This window comes from Culicoides brevitarsis, chromosome 2 (assembly GCF_036172545.1).
Source record: "Culicoides brevitarsis isolate CSIRO-B50_1 chromosome 2, AGI_CSIRO_Cbre_v1, whole genome shotgun sequence".
NCBI lineage: Eukaryota > Metazoa > Arthropoda > Insecta > Diptera > Ceratopogonidae > Culicoides > Culicoides brevitarsis.
The window spans coordinates 20,028,494-20,038,900 of NC_087086.1; the positions used below are offsets into that span (position 1 = coordinate 20,028,494).

The 10,407-nt window shown below is 27.3% G+C and overlaps 2 protein-coding genes across 2 annotated transcripts; both read right to left on the bottom strand.

Annotated features, from left to right (window-relative positions):
- Positions 1-1,219: 1,219 nt before the first annotated feature.
- Positions 1,220-6,674, bottom strand: LOC134830693 (sodium/potassium-transporting ATPase subunit beta-2-like). Its single transcript, XM_063844249.1, has 5 exons — positions 6,299-6,674; positions 3,014-3,142; positions 2,644-2,954; positions 2,315-2,585; positions 1,220-1,829 (listed from the first exon to the last, which is right to left on the bottom strand). Exons 1-5 carry the CDS (start codon positions 6,444-6,446, stop codon positions 1,720-1,722), a joined length of 969 nt encoding a protein of 322 aa, XP_063700319.1. The 5' UTR covers positions 6,447-6,674; the 3' UTR covers positions 1,220-1,719.
- A 2,132-nt stretch (positions 6,675-8,806) lies between these two features.
- On the bottom strand, positions 8,807-9,950 carry LOC134831771 (sodium/potassium-transporting ATPase subunit beta-2-like). Its single transcript, XM_063845585.1, has 5 exons — positions 9,795-9,950; positions 9,616-9,729; positions 9,417-9,558; positions 9,047-9,360; positions 8,807-8,991 (listed from the first exon to the last, which is right to left on the bottom strand). The coding sequence occupies exons 1-5, from the start codon at positions 9,883-9,885 to the stop codon at positions 8,885-8,887; spliced, it is 768 nt and encodes a 255-aa protein (XP_063701655.1). The 5' UTR covers positions 9,886-9,950; the 3' UTR covers positions 8,807-8,884.
- Positions 9,951-10,407: the final 457 nt, after the last annotated feature.

Consider the following 10,407-nt stretch of genomic DNA (forward strand, 5'->3'; position numbering starts at 1 on the left):
TGAGTCATGTATGTTTGTATAATATCTTTCCACACATGTGTGATATGTGTTGCACATTGGGACTGATATGTTGTATAAAACCGAAGCGCCGCTGAAAAGTGTTTAAAAATATATGACTGTTGGAGTTATGAAATTTATTTTGCAAGAAAGACTGAAATAATAAATTTTTGATAATTTTTTAAAAATTAATTTTTACGAAAAAAAATCAATTTTGTCGAAATAATTCATGAGAAAAAATAGAAAAAGAAACAAAATCATTTTCACCATTTTTGTTTATTCTAGAAAAAAATCACAAATAAAGTCTTTTTTCAAAAATGCAATCAAAATAAAAAAAAAAGTTAAAAATTTCAGTTACATTTTATTTTAATTTTTATTTGAAAATCATTAGGAAATCATATTTTATCATAAATTTTCTTCTCTAAAAATATTTTTCATAAAATTATTAATTTTTTTTTTCAAAATTTTTTGACAGTTATTTTTTTATGAAATTTTAATTTTTCAATTTTTAACTTAAAATGATCTTAAATCAATTTTTAATTTGAAAGTTTCAAAAAAGATTATTAAAAAAATTATGAAAAAAATGTTAGTCAAATAAAAAAAAATTTTTTTTGCAATTTTTTATTTATCTTTAATGTAATGTAACAAAGAATTAGGTATGACGAAAAAAAGTTTCAAAAGATAAACGAAATATTAAATTTTTATCAACTTATTTTTTGGGAAACAAACGTTGTTGGAAATTTTGGTGGATTAATCTTTAATTAATTTTTAAACTTTTCAGTCATTTAAATGCCGGCCGTCTCCACCAGACCTTATTAAGGTTGTTGGATTGTCAAAAGTGTTTTGGATATCCTCTTTTCCAAATATTTGACCAATTTCGGACAAAAATATGAAATATATAAAAATTTCTGTTAGAGTTAAGTTATTCAATACAATTTTTATAGATTTTTCAAATTTTTAGTCAAAATTACTGAAATTTGAAATTTAATTTTGAAATCAACGCTCTTAATTTTCGAAGTTAATATACAAAATTATTCAAAATTTTTAAGAAAAAATGTTCTGCTTTTGTACTTCTCTGAACTTTAAAACATGTTTCATAATTTAATAATTAATTTATAATTTAATCACCTTTACCTACATCTTCCAATAAAGATCTATTTTTATCTTTTCGCAGATTATTATAAACAATGTCCAATAACAAAGATAAACACAATACATTTTTTTTTAAATTTTTCTTTATTTTTTATCTAACAACATTTTATAGGTAGCAAGTATTTAATGAGAGGCACTTTCAAGCACCTTTTTTTGTTTCAATCAACTGATAATACTTTCAAGTTCGTGCAGTTTTAAATTAAGACGTCAAGGTAACGAATAACGAAATAAATCAAACAGTAAAGCACCTAAATTGTTCTTGCACAATAGTTAACGGCTATTACCTAATCATTAAAATTGCTTAAAACAAATTAATAAAATTTTGTTATCACTACAGCTTTCACATTGTCTCTTTTCTTAAGTACTGATTATATTAAGTTACGTTATGTGTGTTAAGTTTGTTTGCTCTTTGATTTCTGGATTGAGGGTCTTGACCAAGATTATGTGTTGAAATCTATCGTAAAGTATACATTCTGTCTAAAAACAAAATATGGATAACAATAATTATTATTGACTAAATTTTTTTTCCATATACTGAAATTATTTTATTTATGCTAGAAGGCAGTTTTTCTAGTCGATGAGCATTTCAAGATGAACGGAACCAGATCGATCGCGATTTCCGCCGTGGTAGATGATGTTTTTGGCCCAGGCACGGCATTCGATGTTGATGATTGTGTTAGCTGAAATTGATTTTTTTTATGTAAGTAAGGCCATTATAATTTTTTTCGAGGTTTTTGTCCCATTTTAAAAGCCAAAAATGCAATGAACAAAAAAAAATTAAAAATTTGATGGAAAATCTCCATGATTTTTTCATAATTTTTAAAATAATTGAATTTAAATTAATTTGAAATAATTTTGAAGCAATAAATTATTATTATAATTTAACAAAAATTAAAAAAAAAAAGTTTAAAGATATGAAAAAATAATTTTAAAAATTATGAAAAATAATTTTAAAGACTGATATTTAAAAATATTTCGACAATTATTTTCAACATTTTTTTAAAAATATTTTACTTGATTTAAAATTTAGTTCTGAATAAAAAAAAATAAAAACAAAATCAGCCAATATTCAAAAAAGGATTAAAAATTTATTATTTTTTGGGACAAAAACTTAAAAATAAAATAAAAATAACCTAATTTGAATTTTTATAGTTTATTAACTTACTTTTTGGACGTTCCAATCGAACAGCAACCAGAGGACTCAAATAACCCGGAGTATTGACGTATGGGAAATAATAAGCAGGCAATCCACGTCTGCTCACATACTGAATGGGTCCAATGTTCTCAACGTCAAGTGGTTGTTCGCCCTTGCAAGTAATCCAGACTTGATTCCGTTCGGCTTCCGGCAACTTGGCGATGTACAATTTTAATTCCTCGGGCATGTCGTCGGGAAGGTCAGTAGGATCGTTGTACATGTCAGGTACCCAGTTGTAAATCTACACAAAAAAAATCATTAAGTAACGTCTAAAATTGAAATAAAAAATCAAAACTCACTCTGTTTAGCTTCAAGAAAATACAAGGAGCAGCATTCGAATATCCATAAGAGTTATTTCTATTGCACTCATTCCACTCATCGATCGGTACAAGGCAGTTTTTGTTATTTTTGCGAGGTGTTTCGAAATCGCATGCCACTTGGTTGCGTCCTTCATCAGGTAATTTTGATTTGTTGTAGTACCCGTTGAGCATCTCGTCAATGCGCTTAGCCCACAATAGACCAGTCGTCTTATTTTTCGTGTCAAACCAAATCAAGGCGCCATGAGTGTCATCTTCGTCAATTGGAATGAATCCAACGCCGGGATTTGTTCCTAAAATTTAATTTTTATTTAAGAAAAATTGTTTTGAAGCAATTTAGGAAAAATCTTACCAATTATTGAATCGCCCAATATTCTGCTGGGAACATTTTCGTCAATTGTCATCATGAACACGTGCATGCAAACAGCGAAAAATGCTATTAGAACCGAGTAGAATATTGTAAAGAACAATATTATTTTTGCTGAAACGAAACGAAAAATCCTTCAATTAGAAAAAAATTGTATGAAATTGATTAATTACGGGATTAAAAGCGCAATAACAAGTTGCATTGCTGCATTAAATTAAGTTACTTGTCAACTTTTTTTTAGATGTTAGTTCAAATGATTTGCAGATTAATTGAGTTAGAGAAGTTTTAACGCTCGGTCAAAGCTAAACTCGATCGAAGATTTCTTGAATGAATTCCTTAAAAGTGAAGTAAGCATGTGCTCGAATGGCTCGAGTTTATAAACAAAAATTGCAAGCTCAGTAATTTTTGTAAACACTAATTAATAGAAATCTTTTGAAACTTTTATAAAAATGAAACTTGAGTGCATTTTATAATTTTTTTTCACAATTTAATTTTAATTTAATTTCAAAATTTATTAAATTATTTAATTTTTCAAAATATATTATATAAAAAAATATATATTAATTTTTTTTTTTAATTTAGTTTTAATTTTTAATTAATTTAATTTATTTTTATTTATTTTTTTTTATTTTATTTTTACATAAATTTAATTCATTTTGTGTATTTAATTTTTGTATATTTTTAAAATTTAATTTATTTTTTTTCTAAAAGTTAAATATTATTTAGTTACTTAATTTTTTTTTATTCAAAAAAAAAAATTTAAATTTAATTTAAAATTAATTTTACAAAATTTATAAGATAATTTCCAATTTTAAACTTAAACGGAAAGACATTGACCCACAATGCGGAACAATGCATTTTTTTTTTCAAAATAAAAATTTAACATTCATCGAGAATAACAAAAAAAAACTATAAAAACCATATCTTTTCGCAAATATTTACATTTAAAACATATACACACGACATGCTTCGAAACGAATGTTTACTGCTTCGCACATTCAGTTGTTTTAAACCGGCAAATTGTACGACTACGTTAATATTTTTCTGCATCGCAATGAACTCTCTCGTAATTTTTTTAAATTTACTTCGGTGATTCATTTCGACGTATTTTCCTGGTAACGCACAATTAATGCGAACGGAATTCTACCTAGAACTCCATATGAACCAAAGATAAGCAAAGTCTGTCATTATTTGTTAATTTATTCTACGTAATAATTTGTGCTTGAAATTCACACGAGTTTTATCTCAATATTTAGAATATTACTTAGAAAGTGTATGAAATGAACTCTCAATAAAAAATGTACACGTAAAAATTATTTGAGCGCATTTTGAATAAATTTTCACCTTTGATCACCAACCAGATGTGCTTCCAAAAAGTGATAAATAGTTAATCAAATAAATTGACAGATTTCTGCTAATTTGAACAAATATTTTTTTTGTGTTGAAGCGCTTGGTTAACGAAAAGTTTAGCTAAGCAGAGCATTTGTTTTAATTCAAAACTCAATTTTAGCTGTAATAATGTATATTTTTAGTTTCTCTTTAGCAGTGGAAGGTCATAAGTTCTATATTTTATTACTTTTTTGCAACTTTTTTTTCTACAAAATAAATACTCTCGATGTCATTTAAAATTCAAATCAATCGAGTGTGAAAATCCCAGTTGCTTTAAAAGTTTTATTTTGCAACCAAAACGCACGTTTTTTGAATTAATACAAATTTTGTTTCATATTTTAAGTGATTTTCATTAAAATTGATTGTTATCAATTTTTCAAAGTTTATTGCGTAGGATTTTACAGAGATCACAGTTGGATTGAAAAAACTTGTAAAATAGGTTTGTCCTTTGATTAATAGTGAGAAACTTTTTTTAAATTATCGTTTTTTTAGGTTATTGGATTTAAAATTGAATAATATTAAAATTGAAAATATTAAATGAAATATTTTTGTACGAAATAGAAAATATTTAAATAGTATTTTCTTAATTTTTAAAATTAATTTAAATTGAAATCGAAATATTAATAATTTTTGTGATTCAAAGTTAGACACTAAAAAAGTTGAATTTTAAAAAATCTTAATTGAATATTTTTTGGATTAAAACTAATTAAATTCAATAATTATTTTTCTAAATTAAATAATTAATTATTTTAAAATTTATTTAAAAAATTAAAAAAAATACCGAAATTAAAATTAATAACAATTAATTTTCAAATTAATTAGTTAATTAATGAAAAAATTAAATTTTTTAATATTTAATAAAAAAATATTTGAAACTTCATATATAATATTTAATTAATCAAAATTTGTAATTTAGAGAAAAACAAATAAATTTTCTAAAAAAAAATCTCGTGAAACCGTGAAACAATCGTCAAAAAATCCTTGGTAAAGCGCGCGCATTACGCAACTTCTAATCTCCCATTATAACAAAATGAATGATTGAAAACCATTTCAAAATCTCAGAATGCAACGTGTTATTTTATTAATATAAACTAATAATAACGATTTCAACCTCATAAATCAGATTATTTTTTGTTGCGATTTTTGTCTCCATGCTAATTGCGTTGAAATATCTTTTTTTTTGTCTTTTCTTTTTTATTTTATTTTTCTGTTTATGTGTCGGTCGTGTGTATTAATTTTTATTTATCTGTCTTTCTGCGTGTAAATATATGATATACTTTTGCATGAATAATAATTTTTGCCAGTTATGCTAAACTCAAAAAGATAAAGAACAGGTTTTTCTGACCAATTTCAATTTTTTCGACGACGATCCGTGTCGTTTAAATAAATGCGTGTACGAATTAAGTGCCGCTGCCGCGAGGATAGGCATCGAAAAATTTCAGGTTTTTTCTTGTAAGTAGCGAAATTTTAAAAAAGGGTGTTGATATTTGTTTTATTAACTAAGTGAGTGCCGAACGTGCTTTTAATGATGACAATGCCACATTTTTTTTTTGTTTGATAAATGAAATGTGACACATTTTAGTGAACGGACCATTATTCAAAAGCATAAAAAATAGACTTTCAGTTATTGGGAGATTTCGATTCAACAAAGTGAAATTAATGTCAAGGAAATCTCGAAGCTGAAGATGTTCTGGGGATTTGTTAAATTTCACAAAGTACGAATGCTGACGACAACGTGTGACTTAGACTTGAAATGCAATTAGCATGGTATTCATCAATCAGTTTTTTTTTCGCTCTAAACATAGTGTGATAAGTGATGACGAGTTGACAAGTTGTTATGCAATGGACAACTAACTAGTGGAAATTAAAAGGGTCTCTTACTCCAACTTAGAGGTGACCTTCCCAGAATTGTTCCTTCCTTTGAGTTGAAGAGAAATTGGCCGAAACTCACGGGTTCTGGCTTGAAGACTCCGTGGAAGTCGTTGTTTGTCGCCACGGAATTGTAATTTCCTCCCTTCTTTTTTGACATTTTTAATTAATTTTTTTTTTTATCACAACCGAATTTATTTTTTTTTTAAATAATTTTTGAGCAACTTAATTATTTTTCAAAAAATTAAATTAAATTAAATATTTTTTTTTTCGTTACAGCACTAAAGGAATTTAAGCGACATTTATAAAATAAAAAAAAAATAAGGAATAAAATATTGGACGATCACAAGGTGATATCTGGTCCGTAGAACGACTAGTACTGAACTGACGACTCCAGAACACTGTTAAACAAATTCAAGCCAGTCGACGTCGTATAGTGGTTGTCGTATCGCATTGTGATAGTCGCGCCGCTGTACAAAACTACTGTAAAAACACACAAATACACAAAAATCGTGTGTGCGGAGAGTTGAAGTTTTCGCTTTAAAAAAAAGTGTAATAATGGCACTTTTGTGTGATTTCAGTAATATTCTTGTTCATTGTACACAGTACTCGGAGTGATGATGATAAAACAAACTACTAATCATTTGTCCATGTAACAACGCATGAAACGTGCTAGCATTTCAATATTTTTCGATTATTGTTTGTTCTAGCGGCAGATGTCGATATCGTACATGAAGTGGTGGAAAGTGCTGCAATGCTTTTGCTCAAAATGTGACAATTTTTGTTATCTATTTTTTTTTTAAATTTTATTAGTGTTCTGATTGCTTCATTAATAGCACTTGGTGCACGAATGTGCAATCAGCTTGTATAATCGCTAGACATTTTTTTTGTACTAAATTTAGAAAATTTATTTTATTTTTTTTTTTAGGATAGAACCAGTTTTGCGATCGATGGATGGCCATGAATGTAGGATTTATCATGCGTGCTGAGAGAGAGGTGTTAATGCACGAGAATTTTCGCTAATCAAATAGATAAAAGGACAGTTTAAACTACATTTGAAACTTGTGAATTTTTATTTTAGATTTTTAGTTAATTTTTTTCAAAATTAGATTTTTTTTAAATTAAAACAATTTTTAAAAATTTTTTTATGGTCATAAAAACTTGGAAATCTCTATAAATTTATGAAAATATTGTTAAAGACGTCAAAACAATACAAAAGATTCCTCTTAAAACGTTTTTACAATTCACACATCTCAATGATGTCAATAAAAGTCGGATTTGCTAATCAAATTAACAGAAAAAAACAAACGATAGCCCTACAAATGTAACGTGCGTTGAAAGCCATTTCGAGGTTTTTTTATAGTGGTGTATAAGGGAGAGACCATAGTCATTAAAAGTATTATCATTTGTTTAGACAAATAAAAGTTTAATGAGTTATGAGATCATGCAAAAGAGTCGCTAACTTTGTGGAATGATATTTGAAGCCATAACGGAATTTTTAAGATTGCTTGAATTTTTTTTATCTAAAATATTATTCCATGAAAAAATTAATATTTGTATAAAAATTATTTTTTTTAAATTTAAAATTAATTAAAATTAAACTTTTATTTTTAAAAATAATATAAATCTTGAAAATTATTAATTAATTATATTTTAAAACTTTTGTTGGGCGATTAATGAAATTAAATGCGATAAACTTTTTTAGTTTTAGAGAAAATTCCACAAAAAAAAAAATATCATAATTTGAGATTTTTTTAAAAACTTTCCTTTTTAATTTAGATTAACATTTTTATAGTCACATGATCAAATTAAATTTTTTAATAAATTTTCCTTTTTTGCCAAATTTAAGTAAATTTTAAATATTTTTAACTACATTTTCTTCAATTTTAACTAAAAAATATTAAATAACGTAAACTAAAATTAATTAATTTATTTATCGTTGAAAAATATGTTTAAATATTTTTTTCTTTTGATGAAATTAATTTTTAAAAAGTTGATAAAATTTGCAAAAAATTTGAAAAAATGATCAAATGATAAAATTTAGTAGCAAAAAATAATAAAAATATCATTTCAGAAAAAGATAACTGATAAAAAATCTTCCTCTGTACCTTTTTTTCCCTCAAAAAATCTTTTAATGACCATTAAGAGGAAAATTGACCACCCAGAAACCAACCAAATTTACAATTTACATTACAATTCGAACCCTTCAATCGACAATTTTAACAATTTTATTACAATTGTAAAGCCACGCGTCTTCAAACTGTACCAACTGTTGTTAACTCTTTCAATACGTTGAAAAATCAACATTACCCGTGATTAAATTAACATCCATTGATTGAAAAATTATCACATTTTTGCACAACAATGTACCGAAAAAATGTTTGAAAGTAAGCAAGAGCTTCGTCATCAACTTTAGAAAAATAAATAAATATCCAATAAAATTTTTTTATCAAAATAATGACGAGATCAACATTTTCTAATGTTCTTTTGCGTTAATGAAACGCATCAAAACGCAATGGATCGTATTGAAGCACATTTTTATTTTCAAACGTGAGATTTAGATTTTTTCTGGTCAGTAAAATTCATGAATTTTTTGATTTAATCATCGACCATCAGTTGAAAATGGACACTTCCGATATTCCGGGTGATGTCATGTTGGATGTTTCGGGCATACATATGACATTGAACGTTCGTGATAACTCCTCCTGTGGACGAAATCAATTAATGAAAAATCATCAAAATTCAATGAACGAAGCTTACTTGTGGGTTTCTCGAAGTGAACAGCCATAATGGGACTGAGATATCCTTCAGTTTTTAATGAGGGGAAAAAGTATCCAGGAAATCCAGGACGCGGATAGTACTTTAATGGTCCCATATTTTCGCGATCAACAGGTCCTTCGCCATCACATGACACCCAAATCATTTTTCTCTGGTCGCCATCAGCTTTGTTCATGTATTCTCGTAGGTCTTGGCTCGCATGCGGTGGAAGTTCACTCGAAACGTTGAAATATTCGGGAGTCCAGTGACGATTGGCGTCGATACGGAGGAAAACGCAAGGTGAGTGTTTGTGATAACTGAAAAATAAATTTTTAATGATATTTTTTTGTTAAAAAAAATAGAAATTTGGTACCCATAAATATTTTCCTTGGTGCACGGACCCCATCCTTTCTTCATGTCGATGCGGCAAACACGTCCTTTGGGTGGAAAATCATCAAAATCGCAATTATACAAGTTCAGTTGTCGCCCATTTGTGAGTTCGTCCATTTCGTACACTATGAAAAAAGTTTAAATACTCGTTAAAGAGCACGTAATACAAACAAACTGCGCACCTTGTAAAAACTTATTTAACTTATTTGACCATGACTTGTAATTTTCGCCACCTTTGTACCAGATGAGGGTCTGTTCTTCCCACTTTTTCGGTGGTTTTGGGAAAAATGATAGTGCTAAACATAAAAAATTATGTAAAATTAATCTAAAATTATTTTTTTAGCAAAATTAAAACAATTACATGGTCCTGTAGCGGGAGCTGGCGATGTATCCTGACAACTGATGACGGTGGCCAAAAGTAGAAGTTGCAAAAAATGTAAAAACGCGGACATTGTCGAAGATTTTTTTCTTTAGAACTCAAAAATGTTCAAGAAAAATCACGACAACCACAATTGAATACTTCCAAAATGCAACTAAACTTGACATAATTGGACAATCTGTGAGAGGCACACATGGAATAAAGTGGAAAAAGTCGTCGTTTTCATAAAATTGAAGAATAAAGAGGTTGTTGAGAGAAATTTTTACAGACAGACGTTCAAAGAATCAAATTTACTTCAGTCGGATGTGAAATAATTTTTGAACACTTGAAGCGAAGATGAGCAAACGGAGATTTTTTGCCCTTTTGAGTATCATGAGCGAATTTGCTGAGTTGAATATCTATTTTAAAGCACAGATTATCATAATAAATAAAATGAAGTAACGAGCCAAGATCAAGATGATTTAAAATTAAGTCACTTAAGGTGGCGTGTTGAGCGTGCTTTGTGTCGAAACATCAATTGATAGGATTTAAATTGGGTGGAAAGTTTTTAATAATTTTTTAAGTGTTCTCTTTTATTTGACTTTTGCAAATTTAT

Excerpts from the sequence above, each read along its gene's own strand:
- LOC134830693 (XM_063844249.1), bottom strand. The coding sequence starts at position 6,446 with ATGTCAAAAAAGAAGGGAGGAAATTACAATTCCGTGGCGACAAACAAC. Across the intron at positions 2,955-3,013 it reads ATTGGGCGATTCAATAATTG|GAACAAATCCCGGCGTTGGA; the intron begins GTAAGATTTTTC and ends ATTAAATTTTAG. Across the intron at positions 1,830-2,314 it reads TCGATTGGAACGTCCAAAAA|CTAACACAATCATCAACATC; the intron begins GTAAGTTAATAA and ends AATCAATTTCAG.
- LOC134831771 (XM_063845585.1), bottom strand. The coding sequence starts at position 9,885 with ATGTCCGCGTTTTTACATTTTTTGCAACTTCTACTTTTGGCCACCGTC. Across the intron at positions 9,730-9,794 it reads AGCTCCCGCTACAGGACCAT|CACTATCATTTTTCCCAAAA; the intron begins GTAATTGTTTTA and ends TTTTATGTTTAG. Across the intron at positions 8,992-9,046 it reads TCACTTCGAGAAACCCACAA|GAGGAGTTATCACGAACGTT; the intron begins GTAAGCTTCGTT and ends TTTCGTCCACAG.